At 31.8% G+C, this 15,121-nt stretch overlaps 1 protein-coding gene across 1 annotated transcript; it reads left to right on the top strand.

Moving 5' to 3' along the window:
* Positions 1-1,155: 1,155 nt before the first annotated feature.
* Positions 1,156-14,780, top strand: LOC145334577 (uncharacterized). The gene is made up of 8 exons (XM_080180076.1): positions 1,156-1,339; positions 6,118-6,151; positions 6,684-6,730; positions 8,637-8,682; positions 10,423-10,487; positions 11,307-11,344; positions 12,629-12,695; positions 13,075-14,780. Exons 1-8 carry the CDS (start codon positions 1,188-1,190, stop codon positions 13,214-13,216), a joined length of 591 nt encoding a protein of 196 aa, XP_080036202.1. The 5' UTR covers positions 1,156-1,187; the 3' UTR covers positions 13,217-14,780.
* The last annotated feature ends 341 nt before the right edge of the window (positions 14,781-15,121 follow it).

The following is a 15,121-nucleotide window of genomic DNA, read 5'->3' on the forward strand; positions in this document are numbered from 1 at the left end:
AAATAATTTTTATTTCTTTGAGTGTGATTTGATAGCTATTGATTCATATCAACCCAAGGCTCCTTTACCAAACTAACATCTTTGTACAGGCAAAATATGTATTTCAAAAACTAAGGTTTCATTCTCAATTGTGTCCTGAAAAGGAAATAACACAAACCAGTAAAAAAAAGATTTCTTTGATATATTTTTTTATATTTTTTTGTGACTTATTAAATAATTGCCTTCCATACCAAACCAAAACGTTATTTCAACTGACGTTGGGGGGGGGGGGGGGCAGCACATCGTAAAATTGACGACCTCTCCATTTTCCCCCCAAATATCTATATAGATTTCTTTCGCTTGTTGGTTATCCCTTTACCTGGTTCAATGCTATAAAATAAAAATAATTTAACCAATAAAACATTGGCGTGGGATAAGAGGGTGTCAACACCTCCCTTAAATTTGAAATTGGGAAGGTGACTTCTCTTTTTCCCCAATGGTTTCACAACCCCCTGGTGAATTGATGTGCACGCCACAGAATTAAAATCCAATTGGTATCATCTTTTTTTTTGATTAAATTTTAAGAAAGGTTTTATTAGTAATAAAAATATTAATTTCTTATTTTATTATATTTTTCAACTACCTAATTAACATAATTATACTAACTTCCATAAAAAAATGTATAATTAATTGGGAGAAATAAAATAAAATGAGTGACGTCTTTTTTAAATCTTGTTTCTGTATAATTAAATGAACTGTTTTGAGTTTTTAAATAGAATTGTGTCATTGATTCTTCGAAAGTTATATTTAAGTAATAAATCTAAAAATAGGGTCTTCTTGTCTGTTTTATTATTAATTTAAAGTCTTAGGCTAGGTTTTAAACTATTTTTTCCCCCTCCCTTTACCTATGAATACAGAGCTCCTTGCTAATAGGGACGAACCAGCTAATTATCTAATTACGAAATATTGGGGATAAGATAATGGAAGATAAGCTAATTTTTCACCTAAATGGTTTTTTAAAAATGGTGAAAGATATTGTTTATTGTACAATCTTGTAGTCTTAAATTTAGGCTCAAAAATTAAATCATCAAATAGAGGCCTAAAACACATATTATTAGCAAGCAAGATTATTACATTTTAGAATTATTTTGTTCTTTGTCCCTTTGTTTTAACTTTGCATATTTTTGAACTTAATTTCAGAAACCACAATGCCATCTCAGCCACCAATCTTTTTGCGTCGGAGCGCGGATACCGTGGAAAATTCTCTAAAGCTTGGCGCGCTCACTCTCAGCCACTCGGATTCCAAAATGTCGTCTTTGTCCAGCACACTTCTCATTCATGATGCTGATGCACTTTCTAGGCAATTAGATTTACTGAATTGAAAACCAGTGGCTACACTCCTGGAGGGAAGGGGGCTGGTTGGATATTCTCTACTTTATATCTAAGTTTTTAAAAGGAAGTAACAAAAAAAATTTAGGTGGGGGATGTTTATTTCCAGGGGAGATTTCTGAACTTACAAGAAGATTTACTGTAAAGAATAACCAAATCACAGGGGAGACTTCTGACACCCACACAGAAATACATCCTGTTACTTAAATATATAAAATATGCAATTATAGAAAATTAATAATTTCAAACAGCATAAATCCACTAAAGATTTTGGTCAGTTTCTTGATAAAAACGAGGCAACTTATTGAAGCGAAGCCAAACCTAATAAATAACAACATATAGTGTGTACATTCGTTATGGTAACGGGAAAATTGCCACCCACCATACAAATATTGGACTGCTAATTACATGGCAACCAAAGTTTTAAACCTACTTTATCTTATTTGTTGGCTCTAAAACTTTCGGTACTTTTATTAGAAAAACAGAAGGGGTAATTTTGTATGTTATCATTATTAATGAATATAAACCATTGTGTTATTGTGGTAGTCGGACAGACAGGCTGTCACTTCCTAGAGCACGCTATGCTCCGGGACTGCCGATAACTTTGACCAAACTCGCTCAGTAGGGTTGAACCGCTTCACCCTACCACATTATCTCTTAAAAGATTGCACACTATTTTGAGTGTATGTAATGGGTTTAGTATTACGCTTGTTTATAATCAAATTCTATGATATCTTTAATTAAGCCCTTCTTTTTCATTTCATTTTGTCACAAAAAAAACTTTTAAAACAAAAGTACAGCTTTAGGATTATTTAGGATTGAGCAGTGACAGTGTCCAAACGTTTCTGCCAATAAGTTTATTCTAAGTAAGGTAATAAAGATAATTTAAGTTTTCAAATGCCTTTCTAGGGTCAAGGTAACACAATTGAAATGAATTTTTTATTTTCAAAGAATGTGTCCTAAATTTTGTGATTTTTAAAAAAAAATAGTAAGATCTTTAATTTGACACCTTACTTTTTTAATTCTGTTGAGTAATTATTGAAAAAATCTATTTTGTTGAAGCCCGGTGAATTAAAACTTTGAACTTTAGAAGCTCGTCACGAATGGGTTAAAACAAAATCACAAAAGTTAGGACACGTTCTTTTTAATGAAAGAAAGAAAAAAATCTAAAGTGATAAGACAATTGCCGATAAAATTATCTACATCCCCAATGATGATAAACAAAATAATCCTTTCTTTCGATTACAAACGTTTGGACATTCAACTTAATGGACCAACCGATCCAAGATCCCCAAAGTTTTTATCCAACTAATAAGAAAACGTTATTATAAAACTTTGGTGACTAGTGTAATAAACAGCCAATGTTTCTTTCCCTCCCTGGTAATTTCCTCTATCTCTGCAAATTTAACAATGAAATGAAAATATCTTTTTTGTTTGATCTATTTCAAAATTACTTTTACATTTTCAAATTATTTTCTCATTTCTCTTCTCTCTGTGGAAGGCATGAGAAATAATACCTGCGTTTCGGAGCCGTTTGATTTTGGTGCGGCTCCAGCTCCGGCTCCGGCTCCAACATAAAATTAAGAAAAACTCGACATATATTTTTCCCCTATAAAAAAAATATTTTTTATTTCTGACTTTTGAAGGTTTTAAAAGTTAAATTTTTGATGAAATTTTTTTGGACTTAAAAAACTTAAAAAGGGCATTTGCACATGACAAAACAGAGTTACCAAATTATAATCTATAAAAAATCTCTTTATTTATCTGGTCCGGAGCCGGAGCCGTTTTTTAACGAAAATTACGGCTCCGGCTCCAGCAAAATATGGAAACACTGAGTAATCCAATGATGAGTTGACCACATAACCCCCTACCTTTTCACTTCTTCTTATTTTAAAAGTTTTAAAATGGTTTCTAAACTCTCTGCGGGCTCCTGCACTAACCAAAAATAAGCTGTAAAATTAGTTTTGAAAGCATTTTTTTGGTACACATTCATTCAAAGTGAAATTGCCGAGAACACAGTAAAAGTGTCTGACTGATTATGACGTAACAATAAAAATTAGCCAATGAGAGGCCACTATAAATTTTACTATTGGTCAATAATGGCCTCTCATTGGCTATTTTTTTTTTTGTTACGTCATAATCAGTCAGACACTTTTACTGTGTTCATTGCCGAACTTCAGAAAAAAATTATTTTTTGTTTGCCTTTGAAGAAAGTGAGTTATGTAAGTTTCATAACTTATATAATATTTGAAACAAATATTTGTACAGGGTGCTCTACGCAATTATAAATTTTCTATCTAAATCAACATGATGTCTGTAGCTTAAGATCTCGCTAACAGCTTGACCAATTTGCTTCTCCTTTAGAGTGAAATTTAGTGTAGGTCATGGGAAGGTTTACGACTATTTTAAGGGAGGGTGCCCACCTTTCTCTCATGTGCCATAAGAGACCTCTAGAGGTGTAGCCGCTAGTAAAGCCTGAAATATTTTTTTAATTGTAAGTTTTTTAGGAATTTTCCCTCGTTGATCAAAATTTTATCTGATTGGTTCCTAAAATGTTGAAAAATCAATTATGTGACCCCAAAACCAAAACTTTTTTTTGTGGGGGGGGGGGGGGTTTGTCACATCCCTAAAGAAGATAGATTAAAACCACGACAGGACTAGTAAGTATTATAGATACCCCCTGTAAAGACCAGTACTATTTGCACTCAAAATCTTGGTGCAAAATACTTTGCAAAGAATGAAAACAAAATAATTTTGTAAGTAGAAACATGGATCTGAAGGGTTAAGACAACGACGATAAATTGATATACATCCCCAGTTGCAATTCACAAAATTACCCCATCTGGAGATTACATTTAGTAGTTGAAACATTTGGACACTATTCTAAGTGTACCAATCAATAACAAAATTAGCATATGACGTCATAAAAACGAGGGATTATCCATCTATCTTTAAGGGGTTTTCTTTCCCACTCCTCTTCTCCTCATCCCTCATTTCTATGGCGTCAGAATTTTTTTTTTAGCGACTTTCTTCACTCACATACAAAACGCACTTATAGGCCCCAAAGTTGCAAAGTCTACGAATAAGAAAACGTTATTATAAAAATTAGGGGTCTAGTGTAATAAACAGCCCAATGTCCCCTCCCTCCCAGAGGTAGAACAATATACAAGGATGACATTGACCAATCCTCTAATTTAAAGTAGTAAGATATTTTGTCTGTACCTTAAAATCTCGCTAACTAATGAACCAATTTAGTACTGCATTTTAGAAAAGCTTCCCATAGGTCCCTGGTGGTTTTGGGCAAATTTATTTTTCAATTTAAGTCTATGGATGGTTTAAGACGATTTTTCTATTGTCTATCTAGAGGATAGGTGAGCAAACGCTAGTCTAATATAAAAAGTATTATATGTATAAACTATAAACACAGTTTTTTTAAAAACTTTTTATTGATGGAATACATATGTTTCTCTATAAAAATAGATCATCAGTTCCAATTAAGATGTATAAAACAAGAGCTAAAAAAATATATGTCCTTGCAGTAAGTTTTTTTAGCTTGAAACTGCTGTTCCATATCGATTGTACTTTTCATAGAGCTTTATAAATGTTTTTGTGTAGTCTTAGGCTATATACCAAACCTTCTTCGCCCTCTCCATCGGGGCTAGGGTCTAAGCAATTTGTATCTTATGTAATAGAGTTCAAAATCTGAAGTAATTTACTAAAAAATCAAAAGATACTATGAACTAACAAATATATTATACAGCTGAACATTTTAGTAATTTCTTAGAGCAGCCAAGAAAATGATAGTTTTCATAGAGGTATTTTAAAGATTCAAATTAATATTTCTAAAATCTTCTCAGACTATTGTGATAAAATTAAATCAATCCACTTAAAAAAAATTTTCCGCTGAAACCAATTTGGCTTGTTATAATTTTGAATAAAAAAATTCTCAAAACTTTATTTGTAAATTTTCCTTTTTACAGTTTTTTTGATTTGAAATATTTGGTTCTGACATTTTAGTAAGATATAATAGCCAATTTATAAACAATTTTTAATTTTAAAATTTTATGTAAGTTGTATAATAGAATAATTTTGAAAAATAAAAAGCTTATACGTCCTAAGGTATTGTAGCTTTAATTAAAAAAGGTTGGGTAGTTTTTCGTTTGTTTGTTTAGGTTTTGTTATGTTGTATAGAGATGCATAGGGTTAGGGCACTTTAGGTATAGGCCACGCAGGGTTAGAGTCCCCTCCCCACACACACGCAAAGGTTAGTCATTTTAGTTGGAGAAAAAAACTAACTTCCCAGGATTAAGGTAGAGCCAACAAGCGAAAAGATCATCTTTACTATTATATGAAGCCTTGCCCTGAATTTTTTTTATATTTATTCATATTTTTAATTTATTAAAAAAAATACGGGGGGGGGGGGATTTTAGTCCTCGATAGGCAGTTTGTTGGAAAGCAATCAACGAGGTATATAAGTGTGCAGTGTGTAATTGTCAAGGAAACATTGCCAAATAGAAAAATAAATTATACACGCTAAAACTATGATAAACATAATTACCCTTGCAAACAAAACCAAAATAAATTTTCAGGCCCACTGCGTCCCACGAATCTATGTAGTTTAATCCTGTCTTTACTTTACTCTTTTGAAGCCAAATACTTTTTTTTGTATTTGGACTGACCATGAAGCCTTAGAAAGAAGTTATACTACAAAAAAATGTATTTTGTAAATCTAAAATAATGAATTTGTAGAACAAACGAATCTACAAGTCCTCTGGCTAATATCAGGAATATACAGATCAAATAATATGGAACAATACAGTATCTTAGAACAGGGATTAAAAGGGATAAGACAGTGGCCGAAAAATTGAAGTACATCCCCAATGATGATACACAGAATTACCCCTTCTGTAGACTACAATTAGTGGTCAAAACGTTTGTATACTCAAATTAAATAACCAACCAATTAAAATTTCTATACTAGTCACCAAAGTTATTGACCTAACTAATTAGAAAACGTTATTATATGACTTTGGGGACTAGTGTAATAACAGGCCAATTTTCCCTCCCTCCCTGATCACTTCAGATCTTATCAATAGCTTAGCAAAGGACCTTTATGGTTGTACTTTACAGTGAAGCGTCTTATGTATCAGTTTAAAGTTTTTATTTACTTTTGGGAGGATACCTTCACCCTCCAATGAGAAATTGCTCCTAGATGAAAATTACCCCCCCCCCCTCCTCTATTATCTCTAGAGGGATGGAAAGTTTTATAAAAATTTATTTCTTTATGATTTTATTTAATCTGTATTTAATAACTTAGGTCCATATCTAACAAAATGCTAACACCACTGTTTAACCGCAAAAGGTAAGATAATTTCAAAACTTAAAACGTGTTCTTTAATTCTTTGCATCCCTACCTTTTTTGGGAATGTCATTAAGATAATGTGTAAGTCTATAAACCCTATTTCCAAGGGCTCGGCAGCCGCCCGTAAACCTTAGGGAAACCAACCTATTATATTGTTAAAAATCAGCTGGAAGTCTAAACCTGATTCAAATATGTCAATCCCTCTTTAATGTTACTCACTTTAGGGCAGGTTAGGTAATATTGGGTACAAAGTTGCCTAGCAGGGGTGGGGAAAAAATAAACAAATACACTCCCCTCTCCTTATTTTAATTTATTTAAAAAGTAATGAAGGGGGGGTTATCAGTGCTCAACAGGTACTTTGTGTGAAAGCCCCGTTTGTGTTTCTATGAATGGGATTTGTTTTTAAGACGAAAATAATATTCCCAATTTGGCAAAAAAAACCACATATTTGCACTTAAAGCTTTGTCCCTTATTTAGTTGATGATTGGTGTAACCTTCCATTTAAAAGTATTAACAGGATCTGTGTGTTTCTGTCTGTACCGAAGGATCTCGCTAATCACTAAACCGATATGAATTCATTTACAATTACAGGGTAATTTGTCATAAATCCTGGCAGGGTTTGTAGCTATATTGGTACCACCATCCTCCCAAGGGAAATCACTCCTAAAAAATGATCCTTAAATCTTTTCTTTTTAAAAAAACAAATAAAAGGGGGGGGGGGACTCGTCCTTACCCCCCCTCCTTAAGGGCCTCTACATACTAAACAAACTTATATAAATATATATATAATAGATTTTACTATAATTTTTACTAACTTTTATGTTTGCTATGATAATTTTTTTACTTAAACATATCTAAAGCAGCAAAGTTACTCTGTAACTTATGTTTGACCGTTTTTAGAAACGAGTCATGTACGAAAATTTGGGGACAGAAAGGCTACTAATCATAACAAGAATGTTGCCTCAATTTTCTCAATAAGTATATATGTGTTATATATATATTTCTACCATATTTCGGCCAATATTTTCCTTACATTTATATTTCTAATGAAAACAAGGATGACAAAATTTTAAATTACCTAAACGGGAAAATCATTAATGATAAAATTACGAGGTCAATATTTACATAAACAAGGATGACAACATCCATAAAAGCGAAGCACTGAAACGGTTGTATAAACGGACATTAACACTTGTATACATAGTGACAGAACTGAATAATCATAATATAAATGTTTAAGAGTCAAAGCAAAACTGTAAGTAAATTTGTTGAAAAACTGCTTGATACAGGATAATGTTTATGGACATACTTACATTTTCAGGACTTGATTAGAGTTGCATCGCTTATTACATTATACTTTGTTGTTACAGGAATCAATATACCAAAAATCAGAATAATCCGATGATTAGATCACATAAAAATTTGTTGTTAAAAAAGTGAAAAAATCAACATGTTTAAAATGGACGTACGGACATTTTGGTAATGATTATAGAGTTGCTACGCTTTCTAAATCGTACCTAACTACTAAAGGAATCACCATGCAATATTTGAAACAGAAAGGACAATTCTAACATGCCTAAATTAACGAAAAAAGCTATCCGTTACGGACTTACGTACGGACGGACCGACCCTAATTATAGAAAAGCTTCGCTTTTAAAAATAAAACAAAAACAACCATAGGTTGCAAAGCTCACAAAAACATGGATGGCTACAAATTGGGTTAGAGAGCAGATTTTCAATTGGCATACAAATAACAGGAGATATCCTCTAGCTTAAGAGTTCTCCATTGTTGCTAAACTTCACATAAATACCGGGGTGGTTTTAGACTATTTTATTACTAGAATTAGGTCTTGTAATGAGTTTAATTGATATCCTTGTTTATTTTGTTTATGGCTATTATATTTAGATGTGAGAGTGTAGGAGGGACAGAGATTAGAAGAAAAAAAGAAAAGGTATATTCATATTTCCGTATGGTTCCAAATCCGTCGCATTTCCGCATAATCAAAACTGGTTCTGAGCACTACTGGAAACAATGTATAGTCAAATATTATAGACAATTGTCCACGAAACAAAAAATAATGATCAATGAAATATTCTGTTTCGTTTGCCCGGGCTTTTCCTCCTTTCACTCTATACAGGTTTAAGGCTACTTTACTAATTAACATTGGGGTAGGAGACAGTCCCCAAAGTTTGAAATTGACGTTTTCTTATTCGTTGGCTTAACAACTTTGGAGACTTTTATCGGTTGTTTTTTTAAAGGACGCCTGCAAGAAATAACACGCTTTAACTGCTGAAAGACTGCCACAAGAAGACCCAATACCCCAAATTTAAAGCCTTCAGCTTCAATAACAAAAAAGTTCTAGGCATTTCAAAATAGCATTTTATGTACAATGGAATTTTTGAAAGATTTCCAATGCTCATAAAAGAAAAAACAATATTAAATTACGTTGCCTAGACATAAAATTATAACCTTATCTTTGTCAGAAACTTAGATTGCCTGTAACTGATTACATTTTTACAATAAAAACGCCACATTTTATAGTCAAAATCTATGAAAAAAATTCGATTTAAATTGCATTTTTAAACGAAAATCATAGCGGAAACAAAGGGGTAAACTAATACAAGCTTAGCTGTGATTGGTTGTTAAGCTGATTCAGCCTTCTGATTGGCTACAGTACATTCGGTACAACGCAAGTAAAACTTAATTTTTATTAATGATTTTGACTATAAAAATGGGTATTTTTATTGTAAAAATATAATTAGTTACTGGAAACCCAAATTTATGACAAAAATAAGCTTATAATTTTGTTTCTAGGCCACGTAGTTTGATTTCAAAGTCTTCAACATGAGCATTGCAATTCTTTCAAAATTTCTATTGTACATAAAATGTCATTTTAAAATGCCTAGAACTTTTTTGTTATAGAAGCTGAAGGCTTCAAATTTGGGGTATTTGGTCTACTTGTGGCAGTCTTTCAGCAGTTAAAGCGTGGCATTTCTTGCAGGCTTCCTTTAAGTTGAGTGTCAAAACGTTTCAACCACCAATTGTAATCTACAGAAGGAGTAAATGTGTGTATCTTTATTGGGGATGTACATCAATTTATCGGCCATTGTCTTATACCTTTAGATCCCTGACTAACAATTTTTAAAAGCGAAGCTTTTCTATAATTAGGGTCGTTCCGTCCGTACGTCCGTCCGTAACGGATAGCTTTTTTCGTTAATTTAGGCATGTTAGAATTGTCCTATCGATTTCAAATTTTGCATGGTGATTCCTTTAACAGTTAGGTACAATTTATAAAGCGTAGCAACTCTATAATCATTTCCAAAATGTCCGTACGTCCGTTTTAAACATGTTATTTTCTTTACTTTTTTAACAACAAATTTTTATGAGATCTTATCATCCGATAGATCTGATTTTTGGTATATTGATTCCTGGGAGAACAAAATATAATGTTATAAGCAAAGCAACTCTATAATCAAGTCATAAAAATGTAAGTATGTCCATAAACATTATCCTGTATAAGGCAGTTTTTCAACAAATTTACAATTTTGCTTCGACTCTTATACATTTATATTCTGATTATGCAGTTCTGACACTGTATAAGTGTTAATGTCCGTTTGTCCTACCGTTTCAATGCTTCGCTTTTATGGATGTTGTCATCCTTGTTTTTTCATGTATCTACTTTTGATTTCAGAGTAACAGTTCTAGATTTATCGCCTGTCTGTCCCCTCTCAACAACAGAAGATCTTTAAGTCCAAGGTAAACTCTAATGTTCAATATATCAAACTTAAAAAGGATAACAACATCTATAAAATGCCATGCTTTGTTATCAAAAGCAAGGACAAACGGACAATAACTTGTTTAGAGTGTCAGAACTTAATAATCAGAACAATAATTTGAAAGGAAAACAGTAATAGTGTCTGACTGATTATGACGTAACAAAAAAAATTAGCCAATGAGAGGCCATTATAAAGTTTACCATTGGTCAATAACGGCCTCTCATTGGCTAATTTTTTTTGTTACGTCATAATCAGTCAGACACTATTACTGTGTTCATTTGAAAGTCTTAACAAAATAAAACATAGATTTATAGCAAAATTGAGTAAATACAGGATACAGTAAAAGGACAATTCTAACATGTCTAAATTTATGAAAAGTGCTAACTGTTACGGGTGGACGGACCGACCCTAATTATAGAAATAATCAAATAAAAATACTCATTAGAGAAATTATCTTAAGGGTTTTATGAAAGTAATGAAGCGTGCGCCTATAATGTTCATGTTCCCTCGCATATTCCGTCTGTCTACATTTGTATGTAACGCTTATAGTATTAGTAAATCTTTTCATTCTTTTTTGATGATTTTTCGATCTTTGAAAAGGTGCATTTAATTCACGTTGTCTAATTTTTAAATAAATTGACATAATATTAGGAACAGAGAAAACTAATTTTGCTGAAATTTTAGACATTCTATTCTGTAAATTTGAAAAAAATGAAACCCTTAAGAAAAGGAATATAGAGGATTGAAGCAAACATTAATAAATTATGCCTTGTGTAACTAATATAAACTTACTTTTTAGGAAAAGTTGGGGTGATGATTCAGTTTGGCATACAACAGGTGACTTATAAAATTATTTCTAGTCATTTATCGTTTCGTTTTAAAGACACTATTCCGTGGATAGAAAAGAAAACTGACCCTTCCTCACCCTTCCTGAAGACCAGGAGCGAAGCATCTAGTTAATTCAAAAAGCAAGTTTTTATGTCTAAAAAAAAAAACATTATTTAACAAAGAAATTTAGAAATTAAATCAAATGCTTTGTCAAAATCAAGAAGATTCATATAAGATTTTTATCTAAAGCTGATGAAGATTAAAAATAATAACTCCGACTATTTGAAGATCCAGCATTTTCTGCTAGGATAGATGTTATTATATAAGGGAAAATAAATAGATTTTTAGAAAGATAGAAATTATTAGTAACTGAAGAGCTTTGCTGTAAATATGAAAATTCAAATAACTATGTAGAAGTTTTCATGAAGAATGTATGAAAATTGTTGTACATTCACACCCCCATAAATTTCAAATTCTAAAATTTAATAGAATGATATAAAAAATTACATATCCTACGCCTCTAGAAGCCTTCAGGATTTAAAATAGGATGTTTAATGTTTATCTGCCTGTCTGAATGTATATATATGTCTAGCAACCAGCTGAAACGACCATTCCACATTTTAAATAGAAGTTGAGTATTTGTTTAGGACAAATTTAGGCTATTTGTCCTTTGCTATTAACACTGTTGTTACATTTTTTGAAGTAATACTTAACAATATAAAACACTTTTTTTATAATATGCAAAAAGAAGGATTTTTGTGCAGAAATGTTTGGACCTGCTTAAAATTAGGTTGTCAAAATAATCCAAACATTCATGCAAACTTTTATAACTTGTAAAAGTATGAGTACAAGGAATTAATAAAATCCATAAGTAGCAAAGCAAAGAAATACAAAATATTTTTTTTGATCCTAAGACAAATGCAGGAGTGACAAACGTCGGACGACACTTAACCTAACCTATTTTAAACAATCGTATAGGTTTTTTAAAGGCCTAACCCAAGCGAGGGGCTTATTTGAATATTCATAAAATTAAAATTTACACAGACCAATTGAGCTATAGGTTATATACTGACCATTCAGAGTAATCTGAAAAATAAACTATCTATTAAAAGCCGATACAATCACATTTTTTCTGGATGTCGAATGTCAAAAAGAAAAAATAATATCTGGTGTAAGATTCAACTAACAATATATTCATTAATACTAATACAATTTTATTTCAGGTTGGTTTATCTCTGATGGAGACAAACTTTTAAAAGATTTTTGGATAATAAAAAAATGGATTTATTTTAGAATTGTGTCGGAATTCCAGCAGTGGCACATTGAGTCATACATGCTGTAGTGCCGTAAAAGACAGCTGGTTAGTAATTATATTATTTTTGAGTGTTGAAATTATTTAAATTTTGGATGCGGGATATTGTTGCCCCCCCCCCCCCCCTCTTCTTTATTTTAGGGGGGGTTAGAGGCGAGTATGATGGTCCAAAAATTATGAAACCTCTCTTTCTAGGTGGGGGGAGGCGTGAAAGTTGAAAGAGTTTTTGGGGGTCTATTTCGGCCAAAACAGTAAACAATATTTTTGTAGTTTGTTTATAGGTCCCGTAAAAATACCCCCCCCCCCCCCCTAAATTCCAATTCATTTTATAACTAAGGAGGGGGGGGGGGTATTGCTTTGAAAGGCACTTTGATGGAAATCATCGTTAATTATCTTCATTAAAGGTATAAATCAGTCAACTTTTTAGGACTACCATGGACCAGTCCATGCGCGACTCTGGAGACAGTTCAGACAGCGACTCCGAGAGTGATTCCTGCTTCGAGGAGTCAGAACATACAACCCTCATCATACAAGAGTTTCCTATTGATAATTCTTTGCCCAGTATTTAAATTGAATCTATTAGTTTATGTATCTGCTTTTTCAAACTATAATAAAATGTAGAACGATGTCTGTCTGACAGTCTGAAGCTTAAGATCCCGGTAACCGTTGAGGTACTACTCTTTAGGGAATATACAAACTGTCCTGGGACACCCCCACCCAAAGAAAAATAGTTAGATAATATCTCTAAAGATTTAAGAACGATTCTATATAAGAGGGGGACTTCCAATTTCCTCTTGGGGCAGAGCCCCTAGAGGCTATGGTCGACGCAGCTGGTACAAATGTATAGCAAATAAAAAAAACTTTTACAAATTTGAATTTATATATATGTATTATTGGTAAATTATGGCGGCCAAAAAACTTTCTTCAGATGTTCTATCAATGTTCATGATTTTATTTAGCTTTTATTGTAAAAACTACAATATTTTTTTTGTTTGTTTTCAGTTTTAATAGGTAAAAATACCTAGGTTAGGTACCTTTTTTCAAAATCATAATGCAAATATCCGATAAAACTACATATTTTTAAATTTATTTGATTTGAGATTAATGAAACATGGAATAAGCTTGATAAATATAAATTTTTTTATCAAATAATCCAAAACCAGTAGGTACAAAAATCTTAAAGCCAATTTTTCTTTTATCTTTCTTGGAAAAGTTTTTATTTCTAATTAAAACTAAAAAGCAACCATGTATTAAAACTTACATAAATAGTTCTTTTTTATAAAAAGTTTTAAGTTGAAATGTTTCTGTCTTAAACAGACATTTGTAAAAACTTGTAATTCTGAGAATATAAGTTTTAGTAAAGGACAGATATTCAGAAAAATAATGTATGACATCGTATTACAGGCAATTTTACACAAAAAAATTTAAAAATATTATAAAATTAACATCAGTTTTTTTAGTCCAGGGCTTACAAAACTAAGTTTTAATTAGGGTTGGCAATCCGTATCCGAATCCGGGATCCGCCGAAAGCGGATTCGGTTTCTTAATATGTAGGCAAAAATTAGCGTCTTGTGTTTTTTCTTTCAACTCCCCCTTTTTGAAGGCAAAGATTATCATCATTAAATACAAAAACTTTTAAAATCTGGTTCGATTCTCGGAAGTGATTTATAGAGAACACCAAGAACATTAATCTTAAAGACATATGTAGCACTTAATTTTTTTAAAAAGCCTTTTAAGATATTGCTAGAATCCGGAATCAAATTCCGGATTCCGCCAAAAATAAGAATCCGGAATCCGCCATTTTTTTAGACGGATTTCTTGTAAGAATCCGAATCCGGTCCAAAAATTTGACGGATTGCCATACCTAGTTTTAATTATAAATTTTTCATTTTAATATCCACGGAAAGTGTCTATAACACGATGCTATAAATAACTACCATAGACATATTATTTATTGTTAATTGAGACCTAATTTAGACTTCCAAAAATTTAGGTGCACTTTTTAAAATATGCGTTATTGTGATATAATTTAGCTCTACTTTTTTGTTAAAATTCTACTTTAAATTCATGTGAAAAATTGATATTTGTATTATAAATATTAAATATGTACAAATTTAAACCAAAGAAAATTTTTTTTTTTAAATATTAATGTTTTTTATTAAGCACTCCTAAAATCAGAATTATGTGGTTTTTGTTTCTGTACGCAGTTAAGTTCATAAAGACCGACAAACAGACTAATTACGGCAAATTAAAGGTTAACTTCGCTATTATCATTTTAAAAAATAAAATAGTAAGATTTTTGTCTGAATATTAGGGTCTCAGTAACTACTGCACCAACTGGGTTCTCTATTTTAGGTAGACTTCATAAAGGTCCTCCATTAATTTTAGGCTATTTATTTTCAGAGTGAAGTCTTAGGATGGTTTTTAGATTTTTTAGCTCATCTCAGCCCCTTCGAATACCGAGCCCCTTGAAG

This window comes from Acartia tonsa, chromosome 12 (assembly GCF_053477335.1).
Source record: "Acartia tonsa isolate MP-2025a chromosome 12, ASM5347733v1, whole genome shotgun sequence".
Classification (NCBI taxonomy): Eukaryota; Metazoa; Arthropoda; class Copepoda; order Calanoida; family Acartiidae; genus Acartia; species Acartia tonsa.

What these genes read in the sequence shown, in the direction of transcription:
- LOC145334577 (XM_080180076.1), top strand. Translation starts at nt 1,188, where the DNA reads ATGCCATCTCAGCCACCAATCTTTTTGCGTCGGAGCGCGGATACCGTG. An exon ending in AGAAGATCTTTAAGTCCAAG is followed by an intron (nt 10,488 to 11,306) that starts GTAAACTCTAAT and finishes CTTACTTTTTAG; the next exon opens with GAAAAGTTGGGGTGATGATT. An exon ending in TTCAGTTTGGCATACAACAG is followed by an intron (nt 11,345 to 12,628) that starts GTGACTTATAAA and finishes GATTTATTTTAG; the next exon opens with AATTGTGTCGGAATTCCAGC.